General features: G+C 40.0%; 1 protein-coding gene across 2 annotated transcripts; it reads right to left on the bottom strand.

Moving 5' to 3' along the window:
- Positions 1-1,328: 1,328 nt before the first annotated feature.
- Positions 1,329-13,280, bottom strand: LOC141807453 (uncharacterized). Of its 2 annotated transcripts, XM_074693490.1 has the most exons (6): positions 12,903-13,280; positions 9,793-9,837; positions 9,357-9,401; positions 7,584-7,722; positions 6,506-6,667; positions 1,329-6,321 (listed from the first exon to the last, which is right to left on the bottom strand). In XM_074693490.1, exons 1-6 carry the CDS (start codon positions 12,951-12,953, stop codon positions 5,246-5,248), a joined length of 1,518 nt encoding a protein of 505 aa, XP_074549591.1. In that variant the 5' UTR covers positions 12,954-13,280; the 3' UTR covers positions 1,329-5,245. The 2 variants fall into 2 exon arrangements, with proteins under 2 accessions (XP_074549591.1, XP_074549599.1); XM_074693498.1 differs by lacking the exons at positions 9,357-9,401; positions 9,793-9,837; positions 12,903-13,280 and having other exon boundaries at positions 7,586-7,722.
- Positions 13,281-14,909: the final 1,629 nt, after the last annotated feature.

The following is a 14,909-nucleotide window of genomic DNA, read 5'->3' as shown; positions in this document are numbered from 1 at the left end:
GCAAAGCGCGGTCACGTGAGGAAAACGCGGACGGGGAGTGGTCCGTAGAGGGGGTGGGTGCTGGCCTGATCTGACCAATCACAGAGCAGGAAAAAAAAAAACATTCGCTGCAATGTAAAGCTTTTATCCGGCCATATCCTTCCCCAAATATAGGAAATAGGTCGCAGGTTTTTGCATTACCCAGTATTGATTAATATCAATAACCCTCCATATAAATAGTAGCTAGCTACATTTCGTCGTGTTTATGACGTTAGTTGATTGTATTTCGTTATGAAATTGGATATGTTTCCCATTTTTTAATTTTGCCTGAACTTATTGCCGAAATCAAATGCAGCTCCGAAGATAAATGGTATCACATGATCAGGCGCTATCTTCATGTTATTGCAGGGGAAATCTGTAAATGTTATGACTCCTGCACCTATACTTGTTCACTTTAAATTCTACAAATTATGAATATGTTTTTAGTGTATATATTGTAGAACGAGAATTCCATTTAAATTGTTTAATTTTGTATCATATCAATTTCTTTCCCCCAATATTTTTTTCTTTGTTCTTCATAATGGCCAGCTATTTATTTATTTTTTTAGTGGTACAGACATTTTCAAGCGGTTGAGAAACCTCCACGTTGATGTCTGTTTTTTATTGTCTTATCAATCCTCGCCACGAGATGGAGCTGTAAATATGTTTCCTTGGTTTAAGTCAAAAGTGCGCTTGTTTTTTTATGTAGGCCTATAATATTACGTCTACCTGCGTACACTTATGTCTTTATTTTTGTGTGTTCCTAAATCCTGAATAAGTATTGTTTTGTTTTGTTGGACAAAATAGGCTTACATTAGACCTATATTTTGATGTGGAAATGCTAATTCAGCATCTCCAATTATTTCTGCCGATATTTTTGATTCATGGTAATGTTATGGATTTTTTTCCCCACATTTTGCACTGTTTGTTCACTAGCTGGTCATTATCCTCTAAGTAGTCTTTTTGGCTAGTTTGATCTCTAAAAGAAATATTTTGGCACTTATTCAGCAATTATTGAATAGGTCTGCTGTCTGTTGTGTTTTTCATACATGATACACAGTGCTGTCCACTACAAATGATCATAGTTTTGACAAAAGTCAAAGCTTTCAAGGTGCCTGATGATTCAGTGTGAGTCACAGGGACATCCACTCATGTGTGGGTGGCTTTTTCCAGCCTAAATTGTTGTATTTCAAAGCAGAATATCATTTGTCCCTCATGCAGAAAACTACAAAGACAATTGCGAAAGATGTGAAGAAAGGCAGAGACATGTTTCTAGTTGCACTTTTTTTTTATTTTGACACAAAATCCACTGTTTCTGTCAAATAAAGTAGCGCAGATATCTGGGTCCAACATATAATACAAATGAGCATCAATGAAAAAAAATTATATGCAATCTAAAAAACCAAAGCTACTTATCAGAGGGAAAAAAGCACCAGTATTGAGCAACCAATGAATGTTCATATGTAAGAGCATAGCTTTGTTTGGATTTTACATCATAATTCCTTTTGCTATACACCAAAGTACAAAAGTGACTTCTGTATACACATAAAAAGGTCTGAATATTCATATTGACAAATATCGTGTTAATAACAACGATCAACTTTGGCCTGATAAGAAGCAACAATGATTTGACGTCACAACAATACATCTGACGGTAACTCTCTACACTTGCTTACAACACAGTAAGAGCTGCAGGTAAAAATACACAAGTATACCCTAAAAGAACACCACAGTTTGTAGCAATATTAATCCAACTATTCCACAAAGAATCACAAACAGATACTTGTATAAACCCTGCTGTCTCGTAGCTGCAGGAGGAAAAGGAGAACACTTTGTTTCCTGGGAGACAAACAGTCTTTAGTAATCCTGAATTGACAGGATTTTGTGTTTCGTTTTATTCCTGGCAAACAAGTTAAGTCGTAGTGAAGTGGGCTCTTTGAGTTAAACTTTTAAATTCTTGGCATTACAAAATCAAGTCAGTAGAAATATAGAATAACGACTATCTTGATAAGCAGAAGTAAACAGTCCTTTTTACAGTCAAAACTCAGCGAGGTAACAGTCTTATATCAGGCATTGGCCTTCAGTAACAATGAGGGTAGCGTTTGGGCATTTTGTCTGTACATACTAGCTGCTGACAAGGCAAATTAAAGATGAACTAAGTCTATATACAATGAACTCAGATCAGTTTGGCTTCTAGGTAAAATTAGAGTTGGGATTTAACTAGTCCCTGTTTGTGCCACATTGCCATAACATGCTAACACAGAAGCGTGTCTTGAAATGGACAATGTTATACTGAAAAGAGAGCAAGTATATGCAGGACAAGAATTAAAATTGTGTGTACAGATTTTCAAACAAATCCTGAAATACCATTTAAAGCAACAAAAACAATGAGTAATTTTCTCAGGAAAAGGGAAAAAAATTATGCTACAACATATGTATTTTATTATACAAGAAAAATCAAGAATTATAATAATGAAATTCCTCTTTTTGCTGCTGTCTTTAGGATTGGAAACACAGTGAAGAACATGTCATCAGCTTTTTTTGGAGATATGCTTACACTTTCCCCCCCCAAAAAAAAAAGATAAGGGGGATTGAGGATAGCCTGGTAACTGTTACCAGAAAACTTAGAGGCTTAGTCTTTAAGTAACAGTATCCGATGAGAGGCACAGACAGGGGCTACATGTTAAAACCAATTAATCTGAGTTTGCACTTAGGAGAAACAAAGCCAAAAGGCTTTTAAATTGCTGCTTTGTACAATCAAAGGCCTCAGCCCATATAAAGAGGTAAATGTCTTTTTTTTTAACAACAACTAATTTCCTATCAACCAGCATCAACCAGAGTAAGGAAAGAGTGTGAATACTATTGCTAAATACTATTTTTGCAAAGATCACATGAACTATTTGCTGTTTATATTTCAGAAACAGACTGCTAAGCACTGCTAGAAAATGTTAAACCATTTAATGTACAAATATACACAATTTACAGAACACACACACAAACACACTCTCATATATAGCAGCATTCAACGATATAAAGGAAATCTACATCTAGGCACCATACGCTTTGACCAGCCCAAATTAGTTTAAACCAACGAGAAGGAAGCAGCTCCCGAGTATTTTTGTTCTGTTCTGGCCAAAGGATGCAGTCTATGCTCCCAACCAATCCCATCTGTCACACACCTGTGAGCTTTAAAAACAGTGTCTCAGATAACCTTCATGATGAAGCAAAACTGCACCACACACAGGCTCACCTTCCTGATAAAAGCTGCACTCAGACACACCAGTTCTCAGGCAAATAAAGTGATTTTGAGCAAACATGAGACCAGCTTTGTGCTCGTAAAACTATAAATGATTTGAAAGCTTTCCCTTTCATGCATCTGACAACAGTCGGTTTAACACAGAGCAAAGGATATAAGAAAGTTGCCTCTGCTGCAACATTTGTCTTGTAATAATATCTACGGCAAGACAAATGTACAGAAAAGAGATTTGAGACCATTTCTTTTTCTGTTTGAAGCTCCAGCACAGTTTGTACACAGGATTAAAGAGTACATTATGTGCTACTCCTAGTGCTTAGACCAGGATCAACTACCTTGATCTAATCAAAGGATGTACAAAGCAACAATCGAGGGTATCAACCTCACAATCCCCCACCTCTGAGGCAGAGGCTACTTCCTAATTACAGACACCAAACAACAAGACATCAGGGGACAAACTGTTTTACACACAATCAGGACACATCTAAAGACAACAGTCTGTTAGCCACAGCAGTAATAAAAGAGGCATTATTCTTAGTGTGACTCTAACCCATCGTTTTGTACAGCTATGATATTTCACAAGCATTACTACACTCAGACAGACATCACAATGGGCACTTAAATTGAAAGTGTCTGCTTAAATCTCAAACATGGCAGACTGTATTCCTTTGCTGCATTTTCGGACACTACTCTGGAGGTTTTCGGTTAAGCAACATGCTATAAAAGTTCTCTGCTAACAATATGAGTATATATATTTGTTTGTTGCAATGCATAACCGTTTACATTCATTATCGACGATGAGATTAAAGAATCTGCCTTGTAAAAACTCAACAGTCCGTCCATGGAGGAATCAGATTTACATTGCCTTACAAACACGGCAATGAACGACCAGGAACATGTTCAAACATGTTAAATCCAAAGTCAAACAGTCATTGAATGAACAATATAATCATGTAACAGTCTGAAACAATAAACCATTGTAAAGCTTTGCCACCAACACTTTTTTTTTTATATCAATAAGCCCCTACTCTTCTTTATGGAGCAACATAAGACACAATGTATAAAACAGACACTGTGGTAATCAGCTAATGCCTTTTCGGATCATTTCCACTGATTAACAGAGTGATACAGCTGGTGAAAGCAAAACCTTACCACACACAAGAAAAAAGTCACAGGTAAGTTTTGAGTCATTAAACTAAATGTTCAACAGTTGTTGACTTTTTCTAAAGGTAGTGATAAATTGAAGTCACATATGTGACTCAGACATTAATGCTAGAGCTGCTCCACTGAAAATGAAAGTTCATGAAGTCAATCTCATTTACTACTCCAAGAATGTATCCTCTTTTCTTTTCAAGCCTAGAAGATGTCAGTAAATTAAGTCTTACTCTTTTATTGATGCCGGTCAAACAGTTGAGGATGGCTGAAGTTACATGAGGAAAATGGTTCTCAACCTTTTTGCTGTTTTGAACAGAATATATAGATTTTTTTCAATAAAATGTCTATATCTTTATTTTTATATTGTAATGAAACACATCGCATCTCTGATTTATCTCTCCCTGACCTCAAGGTTTGGAAACTAACATACCATTTTTCAGGGAATTTCCCTTTAAGAGGGTTGAAAAGTGAATGCATGGCATATCTGGGAGTTCGGAGAACAGCTGATCTAGAAATTGATTTGGTAAGCATAAGGGAAAAACAGAGACAGAGAAAGAGAAAATAGCATCAGAAAATCCCGTGCCTTCCTCTCAAATAAATCAACTCTGCAAGGTCTTTCAGACGTCAGCCTCTCTTTGAGTTTCTCATTTGAAATGGAGCAGAGATTGAGAGAGTACAACACTCATCCTGTCTCTGCTCAAAACCCACAAGACTTTCTTCAGTGATTCAACTTTTCACTTACTAGTCTTGATCTATGAGGATGCCCAGAAGCATTAACATCTTACTTTTTTCCACTTCTACATCTCAGGTGTCGTAGGTTTACGATGTCTCCACAGTGATGAAAGCCTCGCATGTCTTCTTGGTCACATGAGAGGATGAGGAGCTGTCGAGCATGGGTGACTGAACAGCAGCCTTCCTTTGAAGAGAACAGTCAACGCTGTCATGCAGCATGTCTGCTCTCTCCACTTCCTTCACAGCCTCTTTCCCTCCTTTACCAAAACCTTCTTCCTCCACTTCTCTCTTCACGTGGCAGCGACATACCTCAATGCCCGAGTCCCCTGTGAGCCGTCGATGGCGGAAATGATCCTCCTCATCATCATCTTCTTCCTCCTCCTCCTCCTCCTCCTCCAGCTTCTGCACCTCTTTACTGTTAGACTGATTAAAGGGAGCCACATTTGAGGACAGGGCAGCCTGTGAAGGGAGAGACACAATGGAGCTGGGTGTCGGGCCACAAGGGGAGGCCTCCTCTTTAACTTTATGAACAGTGACAGCTCCAAGTGGGTCTGAGAAGACAAGAGGATGGACTTGATCAGGAGGAAGGGAAGATAACAGGATAAGAGGGGAGAGTGGGAGACGAGTGGGGTGTGAAGGGCGAGAGTGTAAAGAAAGAGAAAGAGGGGGAGCTAAAGATGAGACTCCTTCGTTGCCATTGGAGGACCGTCTCTGCACAGGTACAACATCTGGAGTGACTGCAGGGATCACATCAGGTGGAGGTGGCGGGGAAGGAGTTGGTGCAAAATTGGCCCCAATTCTTGGAATGACGCTGTAGTCAACCCCTGCTTCACTGGGTGTAGAGATGTGGCTGCTGTCATACGTCTCATCTGTCACCTGGACAGAGAAGGAGGTGCTGGATGGGGAGGTGAGGGAGCACGACTCACAGGAGCAGCTGGTGTAGTTGTCAGAGCTTTGGGAGGAAGTCAGGGCACTGGGACCAGGGCCGGGGCCCAAGTAGGGGGGACAGGGGTGACGATGGTGGTGATGGTGGAGGTAAGAGGAGCTAGGACCCCCCATGGAGCCTCCCTGCAAGGCAAAGACGGAGCTGTAAGGCGGAGGAGGGGTGGTGGGCTGAGCTGCCACCTCTTCATAGGAGGGCAACTTAAAGGAAGCCAGAAAACCTGAGAGAAAAAAAAAGGTTTGATTGATTAGTTTCGGATAGTTATTTCAGGTGTCATAGGTATCCAACATAACTTCACTGTCTCTTACACTGCTGAGATGTATGTATCATGGTTTAAGTTTCAGAGTTGTGCTGCATCTAGCCGTCACATTAAGTATAAATGGTGAAAACATGAAAAGACATACTGAGGTCCAGCATTGAGGAAGGGTAGTTGCAGGCTCCATTGTAGGCGATCAGATTGATCTCCCTCTGTCTCTGCTGCTGCTGGATCCTCAGCTTGGCCCGACGGTGGCGGTAAGCACAGAAACAGCTGAAGAGGATCAGAACTGTCCACAGCAGCCAGAACCCTGCAGAAAACAGGAAATTAACCCACAATGACCCTTGAGGTTCTTCGATAGGAAAACCATAACAATAAAAAAATTGCAGTGTTGTTTGAACTACAACTCTGTTATGCTCAGACTACAGAGCTGCAAAAACTGCTGACTTTCAAGTTCAACATGTAAAATACCAGACCACAAAAAAACGTAGCATGCTCCCTAAAAAAGTTGTCTGCTACTTTTCAGAATACATTTTAATCTTTAATCATGGCTTTAATTAAATAGACGCTCTGTTTGTGATGCTAAACCAGGTGATATTTTACTACAACCATTTAAACCATAAAAGAATATAGTGAGGTAATATTGTAAAAAATTCATCTGATTAATGTTCCAGTACAGGAGTTTTTGGAAACTGCAATGATAGACTTGCATTAATATGTCTTAGTAACTTATTGACTAAATCACCTTCCAAAATTTGATCTCTGAAGTGAAATACTTTCACAGAATCTTCTCCTGTGCACCAGATTGTTGGCATATTCCAGTAAAACACAGGAAAAACTGGAGTCTAAGGATGTAATTGTCTTATTTTTAGTTAGACACAATGCATCTGACAACAAAGACATGATTTTAATGCTAAAAGGCAATAACAACAGCTGAATTGCTTGCTGTGAGTACAAAAAAAAGTAAGAAACATTTTTTTTGTAAAGATTCTTGAAAAAAGAATAATTTACTTAGTCCATCTGCAAAAACTTTTTACAGTTGAGAAGTAATTCAGGCATCATATTTGTCTTTTAATATCGTGCAATAAGACTTATAAAGTCTAATAAGACTATTATTTTTTACAAGAAATAAAATATTGACTTGCTTCGATATCAGTTTTTGCACTGTAGTAGAGTCGTCAGACTTTAAACCTTTCACATGAGACAATGTAAGACAGTGGACTCACACCAGAGTTCATAATAGTAGGTACAGCAGCCCGTCTCCCCACAGCAGTGTCCAGTCTCGCACAGATAACCAGGATTGTTGTTTACCCCAGGGCAGTATTTGGGACTGACAACAGGCCGACCTGCATGATGCTTCACCACCTAGTGGACAAAACACAGCATTGCATTTATATACTGCAAAGAAATACTGACAAAGGTTAAAAGGGTCTAGTTTCACAGCACAAGTTTGGTCTTGATGTCTAGAGTCGACTTTATCAAAACAGTGTTGACTTAAAAATCCACTTTACTTCTTTACTTTTTTTTCCAGTACTAAAGCATGTATGTATATTCTGGATGTTTTTTTTCTTCTTTTTGTACCTTTTTATTACTTCATTACTGTTCCAGTTCTAAAGAGGCAGACAGAAAACAGGGGGGAGAGAGGACTATGTATCATGAGAAACAGGCTGCTGGGGAACATTTTAGGTTATGATGCATTTAAAGGTCCCATATTATGCAAAAATCACTTTATTAAGTCTTTTAGTGAAATTTGTGGGTCTTTGGCTTCCCTCCTAGCCCACAAAATGTGATATTTAAAGACAAAACCTGTACTTAGTAGTGCTTGTGGATGTAGAATCCTGACCTAAAATGAGCTGTTTGGATTTGGGGGATTTGCCGACGTCAGCGATTCCCTTTTTTGACCAATCAGGAGCAAGTCTGACCTGAGTGGTCCACCAGAGCAGATACACCTGAACCCCCTCCCTGCCCACTCCCCTCCAGGAGAATGCCAAAGTTGAAGAGCCATCACTGCTCTGTTTTTGGCTGTTAACAGCCACATAGTTCGATGCACAAGCTTCCCATCTCGGAAGAAGACAAGACTAAGTGCTAAAGTTCATTTATCAAGGAAATGTGCCAGCTCCACTCAGTAAAACTGTGCATGTGTGTGCTAGTCATGGCCGACCGCTTTTCCAACTTTGGTCAGTACAACAGAGGGCTAGCGAATAGACTGGTCCTGAATCCTGGCGCATCACCAACCATCCGCCAACAAACCTCGGACCCTGGAAATGTGAGTATTTTAAATGCTGTGTGCTGTGAAGCAGATGTAAGAGCTTTTCCTCAGTGTCCCCCCCTGCCTCTGTGTTAGCTTCAGGATGCTAACTTTAACTGCGGTTAGCCTGTTGTTTTAGTCTGTAATGTTATGGTAAATGAGCTTAGCTGTTTTCTAAACATTTTGCACTCGGAGCTTGGTAGTCATGGTTACATGGCGCCGCTCTCAGTGACGCAAAAGAGCGGGGCGGTATCAGCGGTGGCTTATTTACATATGAAGGCCACGCCCACTAAATCAGACTTTTCTTAACAGAGGGGCTATGATAGCCTGGAAACAATGCTGCTGTGCTTGATTTATTGGCTTTTTGGACCAAACATGTTACTACTATTTCATGAAGACATCAATGATCCATATTAAACTGCAGAAAAGGAGCATAATATGGGATCTTTAACTCTGTCATTCCAGCCTAAAACCACATTGACCTAAATGTAAACAGTGACATACAAATGAATACTGAGATACTGTAAGTCTTACATTCACTCTTACAAGTTGTAGTTTTTATCATATAAACTAGATGCATTATCTTTAAGATCTACTGTGTCCACCACTTAGTCACTCACTTGATCTCTCTTCTGTGTAAAAGTGAAAAATAAACATAGAATATGTGGAACACATAATACACATAAAGGTTATTTTGTTCAATGAGTGTGTTTTTGCAAGCAACAGGCTTGATGTAAGCAAACCCTCTAACCTTGTTAACTGTGTGCATGTCAGCGTCCTTCTGAGAAACAGACACCTAAAAGAAGAAACGAAAGGACCTCTGTAAATTCTGCAGCAGCATCTTAATGATTAGCAGAACAGTGCAAAAAAGAACAAAGGAGTGAAGAACTTAACCATGACTTTTCATAATGAAAGTTGTGTACTTAGTGAAAAGATGTCAAATTTCAATGCTTGGGGAGAAGAGTCCAAATAAGCTCATGCAAGGAATAGACGAGTGCAATACTTCACAGGAAGAGCTGTTATGTACATAGTTACCACACAGGAGACCAGGATCTGCTAGCAAGTAATTATGGATTGCCATAGCAACTGCTGTGGTAATGCTTGGAGGCTTTTCTTCATGTGGACAATACTTTCTATTATCGAGTGTCATGAAATGTTGAGTTGTAATTGAAGGTCAAGTTACCTACCGTGGCAGCCTCAGTCCCGTCCAGCCCCTGCAGCGACATGGTCATCTGTTGAAAGATAAAAAGATCCAAAGACTGAGATGGAGCAGGAACGAGAGAAAGCAGAAGAAAAGGAAACAACTTGGTGCTATATGTCCAAACTGACAAGAAGAAGTAGTTCACTAAAATTAGTTCCTCTGTCTATGTCAATCTAGCATGTCCAAAGAGGTTCTGTAAGGTCTCTGAAGACCCTGGATGCCTGACACTCCTGGCTTCTGAAGGAGACGAGAAGGGTAATGGCTATTCAACAAGACAGACTTCTCCCCTGCGGGTCATGATATTAGACAGAGGCACCAATTCCTGAATCCTCTTTCTTCCTGCTCTTCTTATTTCTTTCTTATGTTTGCATGAAAGCCAAAAAGTAGATCTTGAAAACTGTGGTAGTTAAAGAAAGTCAGCTGTTACTGTCAGGCAAGTCCACTCATTTAACCTGTCAGATAATAATCAAATACTCCTTAGGTTAAATTTCAATGATGCACATTAAACACAGAAGTAGACATTTAACAACTGAGAAGCACAACATGCAAATCCTTTCCTCTAAAAGTATACACCAGATTAACCAGTTATATAAAATTAAATGAATAAGTCTCAAAAATCATTCTAAGCAGTCATAAATATGTGACACATAAGTGCCAGCATACAGGAAAATTAGTGAATGGCCATGCAATGAGTTGAGTCTGAATAGTATCAGCTAATTTAACAATTTGTGCATTTACCCAACTCAAGTTCTTTCCTATCTCAGAGCAGATTTAAAAAGTCAGGGTGTCACTCGCACTTCTGTAAATGTCATGCAGGCACACTGTGAGTAAAAAAAATCCTGTGTGTGTCAGCTGCTGGATGTGGGCCCACTGTCAGAAACAATGTGGGTGCTCTGGGGGCTCACAGCTTTGCAGTCATGTAAATGAGACCTCCTTTGTTAACAACTGGCTTCTGATTATGTAGTCAGCATGGGGAACAAGGCTGGCCCCAGACTGTTGTGTGAGGTCTTCATGCAAGTGCAGACATGAACAGGTTCAGGATTACAGTTTCTGTCAATTTACAAGGTAAGAAGTCTGTAAAATTCAAACTAACAGCTCACTCCAAACATACCCTGAGGCTTTAAAAGCAATAGCATTTAATAGTTATTTCCACTTATTGATAAAGTGTTTTTTCCAGTGTAAAATTCAATCATTTCCTTAGTATGATGTGCATATATTTTTAAATAAAACAAATAAAATCAATATACGTAACAGTTTCTTACAAAAAGGGAGGTTAAAAAAGTTTCTTGAAATACAAATAATGTTTTGATACAGGAAATTAATTAAGCATTTTTGTCTCCCTTTCTCTTATATTGTTACTCTTAACAGTCATTTTCCCCTCTTGTTTATCTTTTTTTTCCACAAATAAGAAATAGACACTTAGATATGAGTTTTTGCAGTGTAGAATGACCAAATTTATGTCAAACTTTGAGGAACTATTAATACATTTCTTTGGAAAACTTAATTCAAAGCTCACAAAACCAGCTATAATATGATTTGAATGAGACATTATTTGATATTTGATATTTGTGTGATATTCAAGCTCCATTTTCTGATGCTATCTTGGTTCATTAGAGGCATCTTTGCAGAAATGTTTCTGGTTGCTATATGATTCAGGATTTCATCTTGGATATTCTATATAAAATACATTGAAAATAAAATAAGATAAATAAGATATCAAGTACGGTTTTGGATCAGTGTTAACCAATGAATATTTTGCAATAAAACAAGTAACTGACCTGAAAACCATGCCACATACCGACAGGTCAAGTAAAACCTCAGGTGGTTGTTTGGTTCGGTTATACATCATCATGAAACGCAGAGTTGAGCAGGGATAGAGGGGAGGCTGAGTTCCTGTGGTAAACCCAGCACACAGTACAGAGCGCTCGCACTTGACTGTGAAGAGATCATTCAGACTTCCCCAGAGACCACCAACTTACCACAAATGACTTCCTGCCCTCGGGACTTACAGTTCTCAACAGCAGGGCCACGTACACCTTCTGTAACACTCGGCTAGATGATGTGAAACCCTGTTCATGTGAGCCTAACTGTCTTTATTTGCAACCTGAAAACCACCCAAAATACTCAGTTGATGGAAAATCCCAGAGAAGCTGAAAGTGAAAGGCTGCAGGATGTAAACAACACACAAGATATGCTATAGCTCCACAACAATTCCATACACCAAATCATATGGGTGTTAAAGATTTATTTTCACTACTAGATTGAAGACAAGGAAGTAAAAAAAATGTTCAAAACTGGAGCCCTTCAAAAAGAAAGAGTGGTACACACACACACAAACACAAAATCAGACTACAACAGAGTTGAAATGAGGAAACATAACCTTAAGTACTGAATAGGCAGCGTCCTGAATCTGCAGTATGCTGTTCTTCTGTTGGACAAGCTCAGATTTATTATGCTTTAAATGTCTGGCAGCCAAAGTTCTTGTAATCATGCCAGCATAAATTAGAGTTAAATCCTTGTTGCTGAAACACAAGCTGTCTCTGAGCTTAAAACTAGGATGAACATAAAATCTATGTTCCTTTCACAAGAAACAGTCAACAAGTCACATTTCTACTACTAAACTCAAGGATATCTAAAACCATGTATTTGGGGAATGGTGACTCCTTAGCAGCCCTCTACATTAAAAAAGTGTTATTTTAAAAAAATATAATTGTAAAATTGAAGCAGAATATTGTAACCATTTAAAGGCCCACACCTCTTTAACTTATTGTCCTTTTTTGCATCAACTTCAAAACCACAAACAGGCTATTCACTGACTAAAAGCAAACTGAAACCACACATGACTGACTTAACAGGTCACAAAACATTTGCTGCAGTGCTGCAAAAGTGCCCCCATAACCTCTGCAAATGTGTCAAAAATATATGTCGATTCAGGGTGAAAGAATGAAATGACAGATGAGTGCAGAGCTAGTTGTGGTCTTTGTTTGTCAACAACTACACAGGCCGAGGGAAGCATGTTGCTCCGCAGAATAAGTGAAGCCCAGCTGTTGGAAGCAGCGTTTGTATCAAAGGAAGGATGTGCAGTCAGTGTGTTACCTCCTCAGCCTTCAGCCCGAGGCAGAACGTCAGCGTTTTCTCTGGATCCATGGCGAGAGCTGAACACCAAGCTAAACAGAGAAAAGACGAATGCAGGTGTAGGATGTTATTCTGCTAAGCCCCCATCACCGCTGTCCCACTCCATAGATACGGTGGCCACCTCATCCGCCATTGCCCCGACGGATGGACGGATGGACGGACAGACGCCCCTCCCAGACTCCGCTGCACTCACTGACAGAAAGGGGAACCAGGTTCAGACACCCGATGTGTTTTATGGATGAGAACGCATATTATCACAGTGAAGATGGCTTTTCTGACGCCCTCTCTTTCTGTAATGTCATAGAAAAGATGTTTGACTCTTTGTTTTCGCAGAGGGGGTCGGAGCTGAGCATGATGTCATGCTGCCACAGCCCACTAAGTGTTTGTATGGGAGTGCTGCAGCTTTGATTGGCCGGAGCTCCCAGCAACAGCCGCACATGGGCAGCCTCGACTGGGCTCTGTTCACACACCGTGGCTTCATTAATCACAGTTTAGCGTGTGATGTATTTTTTGGTCATTGTACCGTAGTGTATTTAACATGCTCTAATAAGATACGAACTTAGACAAAAATGCAAATCCTGAAAATATAGATGGCAATTTTTAAAGTAATTCTTATCAGCAGAGTTTTATGCTACCTCATTACACTCTCTGAACTCTGCATCTCAGGATCTATCCTATTGTGGTTGAAGTCCTGCCTCAAAGTTGATCTTTCAGAGTGTCATGGTGAGGAGAAGTGTCTGAAACATCTGAATTACTGACAGGGGTACCACAGGGGTCAGTGCTTGGTCCCCTACTCTTCTTAAATACCCCGAGGACACAACTCCCTCAGCTCGGACATCCGCGTGTGTGGCTGATATTTCCCCTTGGATGAAGAAGTGCTTGATTTTCCATCCTGAAAACATCAGTTTGAGGCATTTTTATTGGAAGCCACAGTATTCTGTGTGACAATAATGCGTATTTCACAATCATTTATATTTCTTTCTGTCTGGAAGACGGAAGTTTACAGATGTTTTAATACAGCTGACCCCTAAAAACTCACAGAGTTGGGAAAGTAAATGGGATGGTCAGAGTCTTATGTTGATTGTTCATCTTCATGACCTCTCATGAAAGGTCACATGTGGTGTTTGATCGCTCTGTTACATCAATATTTAGAATGTTTTTGGACTGTTATGCTTTAACTGAGAAAGACATGTTGGCAAGTGATCAAAGACTGGAGACAAACCACGGGGCACCGGTTTAGCCCAGCAGTTTAGGTTGCACTCACTCCATTACTCCAAGGACTCAAGACATCTTGTCATCACTTGCCCCATCAATCAGATACCTGCCGGTGACACCAAACAGAAGTGCCACCTTCAGGTAAATCTGTCCAAAATTACTCTCATTGTCCTTCTAGAGTGTCCCTCAGCTCAACCACAGACCAGTGTCCCGCTTGAATCCAATCAACTTGTGCCTACAAACTGCCAGGAATCTGTGTGTCATGATTGGTGACCAGCTGACCTTGAAGGTTCATTTGGCTTCAATTACTAGGTCTTGTTGATATGCCCTGTACAACATCAAGAGGATCAGACCCTACCTGACACAATGTGCCATACAGCCTCTGGGACAGGCCCTTGTGATTTCACACATGGACTGGTGCAACTCTCTTCTAGCAGGCCTCCCTGTGTGTACATCTAAACCACTGTAGATGATCCAGAATGCACCAACGTGTCTGGTCTTTAACCAGCCCAAAACAGCACGTCACCTTGCTGTTAATCTTTGTCCTCAGGGGAAAATGAATCAGAAGACCTCAGACCCAGCTCTGAGTGAATATTTAGCACTGATTACTTAATGTTGTCAAAGGCTGAATGACATTTTTGACGTTGATTTTTTTACTGTGGCCACATTATTTTAGATAGAAAAAAATATTGCACTGCTTCTGGCACTTGAGGGCAGCATTTGCGACCAAATAACTTGAAGCACTTTGCCGCA

The sequence above is a fragment of the Halichoeres trimaculatus genome, unplaced genomic scaffold (genome assembly GCF_033239565.1).
Source record: "Halichoeres trimaculatus isolate MK-OKI-2021-1 unplaced genomic scaffold, fHalTri1.1 fHalTri1_scaffold_2, whole genome shotgun sequence".
Lineage (NCBI taxonomy): Eukaryota > Metazoa > Chordata > Actinopteri > Labriformes > Labridae > Halichoeres > Halichoeres trimaculatus.
This window is presented reverse-complemented; position numbering and strand designations above follow the sequence as displayed.

What these genes read in the sequence shown, in the direction of transcription:
- LOC141807453 (XM_074693490.1), bottom strand. Translation starts at nt 12,953, where the DNA reads ATGGATCCAGAGAAAACGCTGACGTTCTGCCTCGGGCTGAAGGCTGAG. An exon ending in ACATGCACACAGTTAACAAG is followed by an intron (nt 7,723 to 9,356) that starts GTTAGAGGGTTT and finishes TTTGTCCACTAG; the next exon opens with GTGGTGAAGCATCATGCAGG. An exon ending in CTACTATTATGAACTCTGGT is followed by an intron (nt 6,668 to 7,583) that starts GTGAGTCCACTG and finishes TGTTTTCTGCAG; the next exon opens with GGTTCTGGCTGCTGTGGACA.